The 14,929-nt window shown below is 40.0% G+C and overlaps 2 protein-coding genes across 3 annotated transcripts; both read right to left on the bottom strand.

The window, feature by feature from the left end:
* Positions 1–129: 129 nt before the first annotated feature.
* On the bottom strand, positions 130–7,560 carry LOC144631101 (uncharacterized). Its single transcript, XM_078489484.1, has 8 exons — positions 6,553–7,560; positions 5,109–5,254; positions 4,841–5,005; positions 3,831–4,030; positions 3,049–3,227; positions 2,163–2,608; positions 1,231–1,408; positions 130–891 (listed from the first exon to the last, which is right to left on the bottom strand). Exons 1-8 carry the CDS (start codon positions 7,473–7,475, stop codon positions 738–740), a joined length of 2,391 nt encoding a protein of 796 aa, XP_078345610.1. The 5' UTR covers positions 7,476–7,560; the 3' UTR covers positions 130–737.
* Positions 7,561–10,117: 2,557 nt separating this feature from the next.
* On the bottom strand, positions 10,118–12,055 carry LOC144629888 (D(1A) dopamine receptor-like). Of its 2 annotated transcripts, XM_078488132.1 has the most exons (2): positions 11,561–12,055; positions 10,118–11,451 (listed from the first exon to the last, which is right to left on the bottom strand). In XM_078488132.1, exon 2 carries the CDS (start codon positions 11,410–11,412, stop codon positions 10,351–10,353), a length of 1,062 nt encoding a protein of 353 aa, XP_078344258.1. In that variant the 5' UTR covers positions 11,413–11,451; positions 11,561–12,055; the 3' UTR covers positions 10,118–10,350. The 2 variants fall into 2 exon arrangements, with proteins under 2 accessions (XP_078344258.1, XP_078344257.1); XM_078488131.1 differs by having other exon boundaries at positions 10,118–12,055.
* Between the last annotated feature and the right edge of the window lie 2,874 nt (positions 12,056–14,929).

The raw sequence follows: 14,929 nt of genomic DNA, 5'->3' as shown, positions 1-14,929 counted from the left end.
CTTTTTTGTCACTTTTAGGTCAGCCATTAAGTTCCACAACCCCGAACATAAGACCTTGGGAGACCGTTTTGAAAATAAATACCGTGAAATGAGGTAAAGAGCTCTCTTCACTCTAACTCCCCACCCGCGCGCTTATAAGCCCTCCTTGATCTAAGCCAATTTGACTACTAACGAAAAACAAGATATATTCCAATTTGAAACCATCCCCATCCACCTTTCCCGGTATCACAGAACACTGTACTTCTAACAGAAAACAGACAATGAATATGTTTGCAAGCAGAGTGGCGATCAAACCGTTTAATCAGAGTGACTTGCTTACAATATTTCGCTTACGGCTTTTTATACCGCCTCTAGCCCCTTCTAGGAAATAGGCTACCCTAACTCGCAATTCGTATACGATTGTAGCCATCGATTTACGGTTATGTCAGTTCCCCCTATAGCTAAACAACGTTGCAGAATAGGCTGCCAAGAACAGAGGTCATCGTATTTTCATCATATCATGGGCATATTACTGCATTGCTGTCAGCAGAGCTGAAAACATCTCTCCACGCCCCTCCCTCCCCCCAAAAAATATTGCACCCTAACCCTATCTTCGAGATTCTGCGAGACATGCATTTATAGTTATCCCATTTGTTGTGACCCATGACATAGCTAACATTACTTAATTTAACACAACCTTTAAAAACCTAATAAACTAACTGAAAGAAGAGATCCATTATACATATGAACTTTGTAGGTTATTTTTCTTCTCTAGTCTCCGTCTTCGAAAAGAATCGCACAAGTTCTGCGTCTAGGCATGCGCGGTAGCCCTCTCTGTGATAAGCGCTGAACATTGCAGGGGTGAAAAACTGGTTGAGTGTCACGTGATGCGGGAACATTCCACAGAAAACTCTGAAATGAGAAGAACATTTCTATAGAGCAGTTTTCACTTGAGTGTCGAAAGTTAATTGCGTTTGCTTTGGTTTTGCATTACTACGCTTAGTGATTGGCTTAAAAATCTCGCGCCACTTTCTCAGCCAATCAGAAGTAAAACCAAAACCAATCGCGACTCGCTCGCGCACGTTTTCGCGCGCTCCGTGTCAGCTACCTCATTCTGTGTCTTTTGTGATTGGCCAGAGTGATTTACTTTGGTTTTGGTTTTGGTTTTGGTTTTACGACACTCAATTGAAAACTGCTCTATAACAATTACATTCGTTCCCAGTGATTGGATTTGGTCGCGTAGTTTCTTACCCGCAACATGCTTGACAGCAGGACACGTGACAGCATTCACAACAGCAGCCAGTGAGTCGATCGACTTCTCCCGCCTCCAGGTCAGGACCTGCTCCCCAGTGCTTGCTGCTCATTGGCTGGTTGGTGTGACGTGTGTAATCCTGCCACGTTCGTAGTGAGTCCGCGGGGGTGGATGTACCTAAAGAAGAAGAAAATTCATGACGGTAATCATGCAATGGACTGAGAGCTGTTTTTTTGGTGTCCTGTGATTCCACCCCGTTCGCAGGCAGGACAGGTAAAGTTGATAAGCTTTGATCAATATACCTTATTATAGGAAAGGTATTGGAAATGAACGCGAAAGAGGGGGTAACAATTCAAAATGAAGGAAATAAAGCGACGTACGCAACAGGAACAAGTTTATTTCAACACTTGTTGGCGTATAATCTTAAACTCAACAATGTTCATGATACTTTTCCCACTTCGACGTTCTTCGCAGTATCAGTGATAGTGGCAGATGTCCACCCTGATAAAATAATGATTTTTCCTTTGAGTCAAGTACGTCTGGTTTGTAACGAGAAATTGGGGCTAAAATAATGGAAATTATGGTCAACGGTGCGGAAATTAACGATAACAAAAATTAACGCCTAAATTAACGCGAATTTTTGAAATTCGCGTTAATTTCCTATAATAAGGTATTTTGTAATTTTGCTGAAGTTGTTCTTACAGTCAACTCTCGCCTTGCGGACACTTCGCTGTTACGTACTTTCTCTTTTATAGACACCAAATTATTGTGGTCCCGATGATGTCCGTTATAGTGGGAGTTCACTGTATCAGGTTTCCTTCCTAAGGAATACCCGAAAGTGTCAAAAGTATCATAATCCATTATTTATAACTTTAAAAAATACATTAAACAAATTCCGACCCTAGGAGGAGAGTGATCTGACTTGACTTACCCTCGTCTGGATGTCGAGGCAGTAGTAACAAAACTTCTCCGTCCCCAACTTTTTCATCGCTTGAGCCATTCGCTTTCTTTTCGAAGTACTCAACCCTGAACTTGTAAAACCGAGGTTTATAGCTGTCGGGCATTTCATCGAGCTTGCATCGGAGATCTTCGGTAATGTCTCGGCCATCCATCGCACTGAACGAACATCGCAACTTTTTTCGCGCCAAATCAAGCGACCGTAGTAATTCTAATGAAACAGGTTGGCCGTGTCCCCGGCTGGAACCGTCGACTACTACGATTTTCTTCAGCCTCTTTTTTAGGAGAGCTAGCAGTCCCAGGTCCTCGACATGGCCACCGTCGCTTAGGTTGAGAAGAGCTGGAGGAACTGGTCCGAGGTCGACAGTTTGTAGAAAAAGGCGGGCAAATCGAACGTGATAAATGTTTACAACACACCACCTAAAGAGAGGGAAAAAATTGTACTTTTTATTGAATGACAATGCGCCTTAAGGCTTGCTAATTACAAGCTTCGTGTGAACAAAAACCTTGTAAGACACTAGATTCGTTAGCAAAATGTGATTTAGTCAATGTGGTATAGAGCGGTTTTCACTTGAGTGTCAAAAGTAATTTGCGTTTGCTTTAGTTTTGCATTACTGCGCTTAGTGATTGGCTCAAAATACTCGCGCCACTTTCTCAGCCAATCAGAAGTAAAACCAAAACCAATCATGACTCGCGCGCGCACGTTTTCCCGCGCTGCATGCCGACTACATGTATTTGCTTCGAATTTTCATTGGTTCACTGCATTGTCTATGTCCTTTGTTATTGACCAGAGTGATTTACTTTGGTTTTGGTTTTACGACACTCAATTGAGTAAACTAACAGCTGTTAAAGCTATTTACCTCACAAACTTATCGAGGTATCCGCCATTTTTACGGCCCGTTGATAAAGCAGCGATAATCAGCACCAAAACGATAACGGTTAGATACCAGGCCACCACGATCACGTGCCAGTCGTCACTGAGAAACGGCGGGAGTATGACGGGAACAACGATTAACATCTGTATTATGACGGGGAGAAACTGGAAAGGAGCGAAACAATGTAATGTGAATACCGTATTTATTCAATTAAAAATCTTTGGACTTTGAGAGTGGGCGCTTATTCGTGGTGGGCGCTTGTTACATTTTTACCATTTTTAGGAAGTAGTTAGTTTATTTTGCAACAAAACAACGAGTAATAATAAACGTGATGATGAACCAAATCAAAACTTAAACTGATCATTGAAAGTTTTTGTAAAATACTAAGAAAACTCAGTTTTCAGGAAGTCCCTCAGCGGTACTGATTCAATTCCAATCAATAATAATCAATAATAGTCTACACTCCTCTAATGCACTTCAGGGTTTTTATGAGGGAGATGTGGTGCACGAAGGTGGGCGCTTATTAACTTTCCCTACCTACAGGGTGGGCGCTTATTCGAGGCAAAGTTTTTTTCAATACATTCTAGTTTTTTATCCACTTTGTTTATTTTTGATCGCTTTAGCCGTGAGGATCAGTTTGCCGTCTATATTTTTCGAAGCTGGACGCATTTTCGAATAACAACGGTAATTCAATTGAAATGAATTAGCATGGTCTTAATATAATCATGTGTCTTTACTAAAATAGTTACGAGGAAAATGGACCTCACCCTGCAACAGGAAATTGTGGACCCTGCAACATCTCTGCTTGGATCAGATATAAGGGATTTACCAAAATGTACACCTAACACCATCTGTAGGTTCCGCACCGTCTCCGCTCTGACGTCATAAACGCCCATATACAGCGCCAGAGCAGCTGCTGACGTAGCCATGGCGTCAGACAGCTTAAGATCACGTGGCTGGATTTTTCCTACCCGATTACAAACATAGTTTTAATTACTATTTATTTCAGTGCTGGCAACGGAGATGAAAAAAGAAACAGAATGTGTAGCCTGTGTAGATGGTGGGATAAGCGCGGCGCGAGAGCGGCCAAGCTGCGATCGGCGAGCTGCGCAGCCGCGAGAGAAATTCTCAACTCGACTCCTCCCCATTTCCTTCGTGGCTTTGTAGCTCCGGTCTCTGCTGTTCGCCGTAAACAAAGCACTTGCACTCGGTCGCGAATCCCGCCAGCTACGCAGGCTACAGAATCTTGAGGTCGAAGCTATCACACCTAGATCTCCAAAAGGCCGGATTCCCCCTAAAAATAGGTTTTTTTTTTTTTTTTTTCTTGTTCCGCTAAAAAAACCCCCCCCCCCTCCCCAGGAAGTGCGAGGGGGAAAATTTTTGGTTTTACACACTCAATAAACCTCTCTACAGAAATCGGTTTTTGGTTGGCAAATGATCAGTTCTGTGGTTTCAGAAGCGAATCGTAACCATATGTGACTAAATCTCCAACTTCTGACTATTCTGGACTTAACCAAAATCAGTGCATCCAGCCAAAACGCTTAGAAGGCATGATGGGAGGGATATACTATTGTCCTCTCACAATCTCAATCTCTTCACCTAAGTGAGCTTTTTTGTCTCTGATTGTTTTTGTTAAAGAAAGTGTATTATAAACCCCTTCTTAACCCGTAATAAAGAAACGCAAAAGAAGTGTCAATCCTGGGTCAATGATGTGATATGGAGAAATTTTCAACGAAAGATGACCTCAAATCAGCTAAGAAGAATAACACATCTTAACCTGCAAAGCTGCTGTACTCATGCGGGTTCTCGTCTAACCGTTCTATGCCCGTGGGGGATAGGGTGAGAAGCTCAAAGGCGTCCGAGTTGTTTCTATCGGGTTCCTTCTGCCAATTGTTCACAACTGTATTACAAAGGTACTCTGGTTTCATGCCTACGAGGTCACCTAAGCCGGAGAAAACAGGAACAATCACAGTTAGAATTAGCCTCTCTGTCTCTCTACATTAATTCTTCTACGTTGAATTCTTAGAGACATCACACGTACTTACCAAGTGTGACGTAACCCTTGTCCAGTTTCTCCCACTCAGACGCATCTGCGCATGAGCAAAATGGTATGATGTCGTGTACGGATATCCCAGCACACCCTAGGAACCCAGTACTGTCAGGGGCGAAAAACGCCTTTTGAAGACGCCATCTTAAAAAAGGAAAGAAATGAAATTTTTCATTTGAAAAGGTAGTTTTTGTTAGTCAAAATAGGTTGCTTTTTTCTTTACATATCACAATGGTTCCACTAAATCCCTTTTAAGCTCGTTTCCAGGATTTAACCTTCGAGAAGAGAAGACCCTGGAAACGAGGTTGGCATTGTTTCTTATTTCGCTTCCATACTCCACTCCGATAGGAAGAAAAATTCAGATTAGCAACGATCTTTTGTGAATTAAGAACTACATTTAGAACATGCTAATGTTTCTGAAAAACTTTTAGAAACATTTGTTGTTTCACGGAATCAAAATTTGCTTTTAGAATAATTGTTGCGTGCAGTCGAACTGGGGAACATTAAGGTTTCCCTAACAATGGTTTGGCAACAATGTTTGCGGGGGTTTTAAGAACCTGCAACAGCGTTTAAAATTACATTTCTACACGAGACACAATTGTTGCTAATTTCCGGCAAAGATTGCCAGGCGACCTAAAGAACATTGTGTGAAATTCAAAATATCGATAGGAGACGTGCTTTGCTAGCCGGTCCCCTTTCTCCAGGCTACTATCTCACTTAGTCATTTTTGCACTTTCAAGCATGGTTTGTGAAAAAAAAAACATTTTTTCATATGCTTTGCAATTTCGAGAGCCATTTAATCAGCATTTTTTTATTTTCTTCCATACGCGTGAAAATGTTTTCCCGATTTTCTCCCCTAGATTTGTTCCTCTCGTAAACTGGGGTATTATGGTAGAGAATAGATTTAGTAAAGAGAAATATTTTCTCTTGATTTAGTCTATCCGATTTGGCGTTGTCTTTCTTAAAGAAGCTACGTCACGGGGAATTCGCAGATTTTTAGTCTAAACTGTTCTGAAATTAGTGGAAGGCAACATAACCCATATAAAAACACTATCTTTGAACATCTAAAGGAAGATATAACCTCAATTTGCGGATAGAAGTCAACCTACGGCTAAAAATATCGATTTTGTTTTATGATGCGCGGAAACCGACTTTAAAACGTTAGCCTCACTTTTTAAAAAAAGTTGCAATTCTTTTCCATCCGAGCCATCCTCGGCCAAAGATGCTCGTTAACAGTTTCAGTACTTTAATATAGCAATTTTTAATAAAAATGGACTATTATTTTTAGGTTTCCTGCAACACAAATATAAATTTTGGCTGTTCAAAAATCTGGAAAAAAAATCCGTGACAATCTCTGTCCCTTTTCCCTTTTTATTTCGCCTGCTGTTCCCCTTCGAGGGCGCAAAGCAAGTGCAAAACGACTATATATTACAATGACCTACCTTCCATATGTTTGAACTGCCGCCATTTTAATAAGACCCAAGAAAGGTCCCGTCCAAAGTAGTATGGCAGATCCGAGCAACGCCTTGTAGAATGTGTCTTCTGAATAAGTAACAGCCAACACAGGGCTTTTATACACTCGCCATTTTGTTATATAAGCGTAAGCATAGACCAGTAGCGCTAAGGAAGCCATGTTACGCAGAGGCGGAAAGCCAAGCCATAGAGCCACACTGCCCAGCAAAATAAACCCATTGACATAAACAGAAGTGTGTACTCGAAGGAACACTTCAAAAAACCACGGCAGAAATGTCATGAGAAGCAAACAGAAAGCGCTCAAGTAGAGCAGTTTGATTTTGCTACGGATAGAGGAATGGCAAGGGTATAAGAGCAACTTCAAAAGATAAAATCCCGCCGAGCATGCAAACAGCGCGCCAAATAAAGTAAAGGTTTCGTCTTGACTCTCTATAAGCATACATCCCTCGCTTTCAGTGACATTTTCATGCGTGGACCTGTTAGGACATTGAAATCCTGCGCGGAGAATATCACCAAAAAGATAATCCACAGAAAAAGCCGTTGGAAGAGCAAACGCCAGCGTAGTGAACGCTGGGAGGATAATAGCGACCACAACACAGAGAAAAAGCAGAATTACAGCATCAAGGATTCCGATGATAGGATTTCCCCAGGAGCAGAAAGTTCCACAACGCTGCCTTAACCGACTGAAGAACTTTTGGTGCCATTCCGCGCTGTCTTGTTGGTTATGGCGATACTTCCAGTCAAGATACGAAGCGCCAGTGAAACCGCCTCCCGAGACACAGCTCAAGTAATCCAAGTCGATCTCGTGTTGAAGAACATAACGTAAAGCACCTGAACAAAGAGCGGCTGATCGGATTCCACCACCGGAGAATGCTACGCCCATCGACGGCATGGCTCTCTTACAAACAAACTGCAACTCGTTTTCACACTGTTTTGGTTGTCCCGAAGCCCTTTAAATGTCACCCTTTTCTTCTTATGTTTTCAGAAACTTTGAAACTTTTAAAGGTAGCGTAGACTTTAAATGGTTTTCCGATACCCAAGCCTGATTTTTTGAGTTTAAGTTTGCTTGACACATGGGACGTTTCACCGGCAAGCTATCAGTCCAGTCCTATACGTTCAAGCTTCTCACGAAGTGTTTCGAGCTCCCCGGCGTTCAGCTAATAAAAAAAATTCTGGTCGCTCTATAGCATTCAACTTTCTTGAGAGCCAAACTTCTTCAAGATTTCCGCGATTTTAAGTTGTTCCAAGTGCCTTCCTTTTCAGTCTTTTCCTTAATACACAATTCAATTAGAACCGAGATATTCACACAACTCCATAAATTGAATTTTTCATTTTAAAAAGCTATTCTTTTTTCATCGCTGCATGAGATTAGAGAAAATAAAATTATTTTGTCGGTTTGATTGTTTAAGTTGTCGTTTTTATTTCAACAAAACCACGCAATTGTTAAAGCTAAATTAAATTACAGTGAAAAATAAATTGGCACACTTTTCTCCAATCATCTCCTTTATATATCTAACATTTACTGATTCCAAAAGGGTATTTTTATAGTAATTTGATCTTGTTAGTTCCATTCAGAAATGCCTTGTCCTCAGTCCTTTTGAATAGAAAGTTATTTAGACATATCTTCAAGAACCTTATAAGTTAGTTATTATTTCTTAACAAAGGAAAGATAAGAAAGAAAATAATTTAAATCAGATGATAAGCAACGACTTTTCACAGTTAAGAAAAAAGGTCTATTTACCCTCAGAGAATTGTAATTAAATTTCAAAAGCTACACGCAATAAATGACATTTCAGTTGAAAACTATTGTTGCCTAGTGATATACCAGTTTCAAATCATTTTGAATTTTGAGAGTGTTCAAATGATTTCTTTGAGTTCTAATAAGCTTATTGCGTTATTTGCATTAGTTCCACGAATTTAATGCCTTAATACCCTAACAATACATTTTTAGTTTAATATAAACAGTAAGGAAGACGATCTATTAATTTACTCGTAGGTTTTCATCAAGGTCTTCATAGCCCTTTTCGTTTCTCTTAGCCAGCAGGGCTCTTGAGACCGGATTTCCAGTCCTAGATTCTAGGACTTCCGGCCTTCATGTATGCAGTCATGATGTTTCTAAATACTGTATGCGAGAGTCGTGGTCCTTTTGACTTCCATTCAAATTTCTTTGTTTCAAAAAGGCCAATAAAAAATATTCAAATTAATACAAAAATCCTATGTCCCCAGAGCCCTTCTGAGGCCCTCCGGCTAAGAGAGAAACGAAGAGGGCTATGGGGGAACAATGGGAAAGAGAATGAGGTTATTTCTCTTTGCCAGTCTCCGTCTTGGGAAAAAACCACAGGAGCTCAGCATACAGCATCTAGACATGCGCGGTAGCCCTCTTTGTGATAAGCGCTGAACATTACAGGGGTGAAGAACTTGTTAAGCAAAGAATTATCATATTCTTTATTCTCTTGGCATGCCTGCTTGACATGAATTGGCAGTACAATTAAGGAGAACATTGAAGTTGACCTGGTTTACCGGTCACTACGGGGAACTTAAAACAGGTTTATAAGCTTAAGGCTAGTGCCATGTCAACCTCATCCCCAGGGTCTTCTCGGCGACGAGTTTTCAAAATGGCGGTCTCGCCCAGCCGCCATCTTGAAGCGGAGTGACCCTAGGAACGAGGTTGGCGCCATGTTGAATTCGAACTCGGGAGAGGCTTGGGGAGAGAGGAAAAAAGTGTCCAAGCGAGAAAGAGTGAGGTTGTTTGCGACTCTTATAATTAGGCCAAGTACGCGAACAAATTATCCAACGCTTGCATTGCAGAATTAAAGGCAGGGAGAGCGCTTGACTTCGCTGTTTGATGTGCATGGACTTATTTGTCTTAGCGGACTCAACGGGCTAAGCCTAACAGTTTTAACTACACATTTACAAATATTTGTAACGAAGTCAGGTCTTAACTTGATTTATTTCAGCACCCTAGAATAATTGTAACTAAAAGAAATTGACAGATAAGAAAATTAGACGTCATTCTGCTGTTTTATTTTCAAGGTCAACGTCAATATCTTACTTGATATAAAGTTTATTTGTGTCTGATTCTGATGTTTGACAAGATTTTTAATAGTATTTTTGACATCTCTCTATTCTTACATGTTTCAGATGGTTTTCCCAATGTTCAGCTGGTCAACGAGGTAATAACAGCAGTGCGAATCAACTTGTTGGTATCTTTGTCACCTTAATTCATGAAATTTTCGCGACATCTTAATTCCGATGTGCCTTTCGTTACACTAAATTCTTTGTTTTTGACCTTTTTTCGCTTTTTGGACAACATTCCTGCTGTTTTCTCCCTTGTTTGAAACGACTGCGTCAGGACACGTCAACAAAAACAAGGGGGGACTGAATTCGGCATGGCAACAACTTTGTCTACAGTGTCATGCTTGTATGTGGTTGGTTACTAATTTCGCATCATCTTTGTTCGCGACCTTTTTCGCGTACTTATTTCGTTTTTTGATCGCGTGTACGTGTCACGAAAAATGTAATAAGGTAGTTTACAAACCTCTTAGCCAATCAAAGAGCAAGAAATGGCACGCGCCGGCACGCGCAACGTTTTGACATCTTTCGTCGGTTTTCCAAATTTTCGGCCAATCAGAGTGCAAATAGCTGACTTGCGATCCGTCGATTTGTATCAAGTTTCAAAAAAAGTAACAAAATTATATGTAATAATTTATTCAAAACCTTAATCCCGTTTAAAGTTAAAAAATGAAAATGTTTAATACCACAGTGATCTAACTTTCTTCTGGTTTTACAACGGAAGCAGAGCCGACTGGACGTTGTCCAGCGGTATTACTCTGGCTGTTTGACATGCCTGCTTCAAAGTCAATTGTACAGTCTCTCTTGCAGAGGAGCTTTCTAAACGCTCGCCTGAACTCTGAACTGGCAAATGCGTACAAAACGGGATTTAAAGAAGAATGAAGGTATGCCAGCCAGCAAGCGACAGTGTCAAAAATTTCCACCAAGCAGGTTGCAACTCCTTCATCAACGAGTATCACAACGTTAATTATTTCAAAAGGCAGCCAGCAGATTACAAAGCAGAGCACGACAATCCCAAGCGTCTTAGCGAGCTTCAGTTCCCGCGCAAAGTTGTTCGTGCGTCTTGTCGACCGTGACGAATTCGTACTTGATGACGTCACCCCAGTACGCTTTGCGTGCCCTTTGGCAATAATGTAAATCTTGGAGTACAAGATTATCATAATAATAAATGGAAAAATGACATTTCCGATGAGGAGAAAACCATGAAATACTGGGTTTATATCGAAGCTGTATGTGTCGTCTTCCGGTGGTTCTAAAAGAAAGAAGATTAAAATACCGATACCGAAGGAATACGCCCATACACTTGTAATCATGATTTTAGCCAACTTCGGTGTCATCCATATGGTATAGCGCAATGGATATACCACTGCCAAAAATCTATCAATGCTTATTGATGTAAGATTTAACACTGAAGCGGTCAAGAAAAGAAAAAATAGCGCGTTCCACAAATTACACACATAGCCGCCCAGCGGCCATCGAGGAAAAGTGATCCAGTAGATAATATCAAATGGCAAAACAAATGCGGCTACCATGATGTCCGAGAGAGCTAGGCTGACTATAAACTGTTCCGAAAATGATTGCAAATACGAAAATTTTATACTTGCTATGCAAACCAGCGTGTTTCCGAAAAGGCAAGTGATCATTATGAAAAACATAAAAACCAAGCCAGCGATTGTAAAACCGGTTCCAAGGTCGTCCTCACACAGAATTAAGTCCAAAGTGTGTTCATGTGATAGTGAAGATTCGTTTTCCGGCATCGGTGAAGTTTGAAGTCGTCGTTGCCTCAACAATGGGATCTTAAAAGTCGAAACCATAATATATCGTTATGCTTAAGAATTAAAAGCAGTGTAAAAGCTTCAATTAACAGATGAAAAATGTATAAACCGACGCACTAAATGTACCCACCGAATGCTCACTCTAGTTGAGCTGTTAAATTTAGCTTTTTTAAAGGGTTGTTTCACTTGAGTGTCCTAACTCCTTGCGAAAGAACAGGTGCGTCTTCAGTTAATGTTTTTAGTTTCAATCCACTCTTGGAACAGCGCCAGACGAACAAAAATGGAAAATCCCCTGATGGGTGGCGATCAATTAATGACGGAAATAAAACTAAAACTTGTCAGGCTGCAATTGGAATATAAATCTGTACCTCCGTGTTATTTTGTCAAAATGTCTTGAATGGGTTTCCCATCTTGTTATCAGTTGACAGTCAATCGCTTTTCTTTCGCCGCAGAGGCTATTTGTTAAAAGATCCGTGAATAATATCTTCAGAGACTCCAGCTAAAGGTCCGCAGTCTTTTAATTTCTCTTGGACAATGTCGAGACAATGGCCTCTCTTGATTTAAATACTGTCCACTTCTTCTTGGAACAAAAGCTCGCAGTACGCTAACTAGATGGTCCACCTTTTCTCTACAACAGAAATCTCAACAAAATTAATTTTAAGGCTCCTAAATCTCTTGCTATCATTATTACGATGTTGACAGCACAAATAATTTAGCTCCGCCTTGGTCGAGGTGCAAATTAATCTATGTCCACAACAGCGCTAACCAGAAACTTCATGAGCAAAATTTCAAAGCAAATATGTCAATGAATGAGAAATTTTTCAACTAAAACAATATATATATATTCATGCCCACCTGTCTCGAAAGAGTTTTGTTTTCAACAATAAGGTTTATTGCAGTTGAATTTCAAATACTTGTCCTGGGTATAAGTGTTGAGTATTTCTTGAGAGCTTGGAAGAGCTCCGAAGAAATTTTTAAGCGTTTAGCAGATTAACTATGGCAGCTACGCCGATGATTTTACGACTTTTTCCCTTCTTATATTTATTATCAGCTGCTGTGTACATAAAGAAAAATTGTGGTTTTATCAGCTGACGTATTTTTTAAAAAATTGTGTGCTTAATGACACATCATTAGAAAGCTCCAAAAATTTCCTTTGCTTTTAACCGGAATATCATAAATTTAATTGAAACGCACTTTTCGAAAAAGCGAAAAGTTGGGAAGCCATTTTATAGCGTCAGATAATTTAAAGACATCCTGACAAGGTATTGCTTGTTATCGGCGAAGTTTTCGGTTTAATAACAATTTCGCACTTAGTCTTTTATTGTTGATTTTTTGCTTTAGGAGTGTTCAAGCTTTCACCTTGCTAATGCATATAGACAAGGGCCCCTGACGGCTGACAGTATTGTTCTAAAAATATTGCTTCATATTTTGCTAATGTTCTAGTTAGAAGGTTGTTTTGTCTGCCTGCATAATAGGTTTTATATTTATCTTATTTTATCTATCTTGCTCTATCTTGTCATCATGCTAGACAGAGTGCCATGAATTGAAGTCTATTCCAATAGCAAAATTTAATTGCGTGAACCTATGAAATCGAACGTCAACTGATTGGTTGGCTTTTAAATCGCTGTCAATCAACTAAAAAACTAAATTTGCCAATGACGCCATGCTCCTGACTCGTACCCAGTCGCTATTTTAATACGTGTTTTTGGGGCGAGACAAGGTTGGATACGAAAGTGGAATGCTCCCCGCGCGCTCCACTCAATCCAGACCCTTTCTCGCAATAATAATATTTTATAATATTTTAAAAAAATTGGGGGAGAAAAAAAAACAAGGGGTTGAAAATAGTCCCCCCTTTGGCCAAAAAAATAATATAGATAGAAAAACTGGTACAAGAAGCATGGCATACAAAAAAAAAAAAAAAATATAGACAACTCCCTGAAAAAAAGACAAAAAGAAAAAAAAATAAAAATAAAAAAAAAATACAAAAAAGAATCAAATTAATTAATAATAATAAAAACTGAAAATTGCAATTGTTGGTCAAAAATTATCTTTAGTGTTTTATTTTATCAATGTTTTTAAGGCCAAAAGGAGCAAAAGGTGTAAGTACAAGTTCTGTATATACGAAGGAACTGCTTCACTTTCAATTTAAATTAATATATAGATAATGAATCTTTAGGAGATAAAGGAATTCTATAAAGAAGCAAACTTTAGTCCAATTTCTCCAGATATTACTTATCTTGTTTTTTTGTTGCGTAAATACTATAATTTGTAAAAATTGCACGAGTTTTTTTAGTATTAAAGTCGTGAACTTGAGTATTTTATATACAGAAATCGTTGAACTATGGTATTGTTCAACTTGTCTCGCAACATTGTTGCATTTCAAGTTGAACGAGTTGTTGCCCGTATTACTACACTGTTACTACCGCGCGCTCAACTTGTCTCGCAACAAATTTCGGGTCTATTGTTGCGAGAAAAGTCCTCATACAAGACCTACGTTCGCCTTGATCCACCGGATGTCTCAAGACTTACCGAATGCCTTCCTTCAATTCTGCTCATTGGTATATGGACCGTTCTCTACCGTGCTCTTCATAGGAGTTGTGCCGGGTGCAGAACTTTCCACAACAGCAAATTTGCCTCAAAATATGCAAGAAGGCGGCACGAAAATTCTGATTGAAAACTGGATAGATGTACGGCGTGATGGCGCTGTTAGAATACGAAACAAAATACCTCATGAAAACAAAACTACTATTGCTGCAGAAGCGTGGAGCTGAGGCATTTAAACACGCCCCGATAGCAACCCAAGCAGGCAACCAGCAAATACAGAACACGATCACAACAGTTGAAAGCATAGAAATCACTTTGCGGTTAATCATACGAGTGCGTGCGGTTCCAGAAGCTGTGCGTTCGCCAGGAGTTTTTCTAGCCAACAGTTTCATCGAAATAGCAGTATACAGGGCTGTTACGGTGCAAATTGGAACTCCTGACGTAATGACAAAATCACAGATTAAATATGTATGATAGTTTTCTGTCGTTTTGAAGAGATTTGCTACAATGGAATTACCACAGTACGTTTTCCCGTTTATGCCTACAAGTACGGCGTAGTGGAATAGCAGATAGTAACAGCAACATGGTAGGATCCAAGTGAAGGTAATTATTCCGGTCATAATTTTTCCAGTCATTGGTCGGCGAAGTGCGAAAAACACTGCAAGAAATCTGTCCAAGGCGATGAACGCGAAACTTAACGTGGAAACGAACAAAGATATAAATGGAACTGAGCTATTGATTTTGCACGTGAGAAGGCCAAAGGTTCCATCGATGAGCCATTCATAACCCACAAGTTCGAGGGAGACCATTCGTGGCATGTTACATAAAGTGATAAGCAGATCTGCGACACTAAGATTCACGATCAGGTAGTTGCTTACTGTTCGCATTCTCCTGTTTTTATTCTGATAAACCGAGCCGATGACGAGGGAATTGCCGACCAGAGAAAGGACTATAA

The sequence above is a fragment of the Oculina patagonica genome, chromosome 11 (assembly GCF_052425735.1).
Source record: "Oculina patagonica isolate OP01 chromosome 11, crgOcupat, whole genome shotgun sequence".
Lineage (NCBI taxonomy): Eukaryota > Metazoa > Cnidaria > Anthozoa > Scleractinia > Oculinidae > Oculina > Oculina patagonica.
Note: the sequence above shows the minus strand (reverse complement) of the source record. Positions and strands in the feature narration are given on the sequence as shown.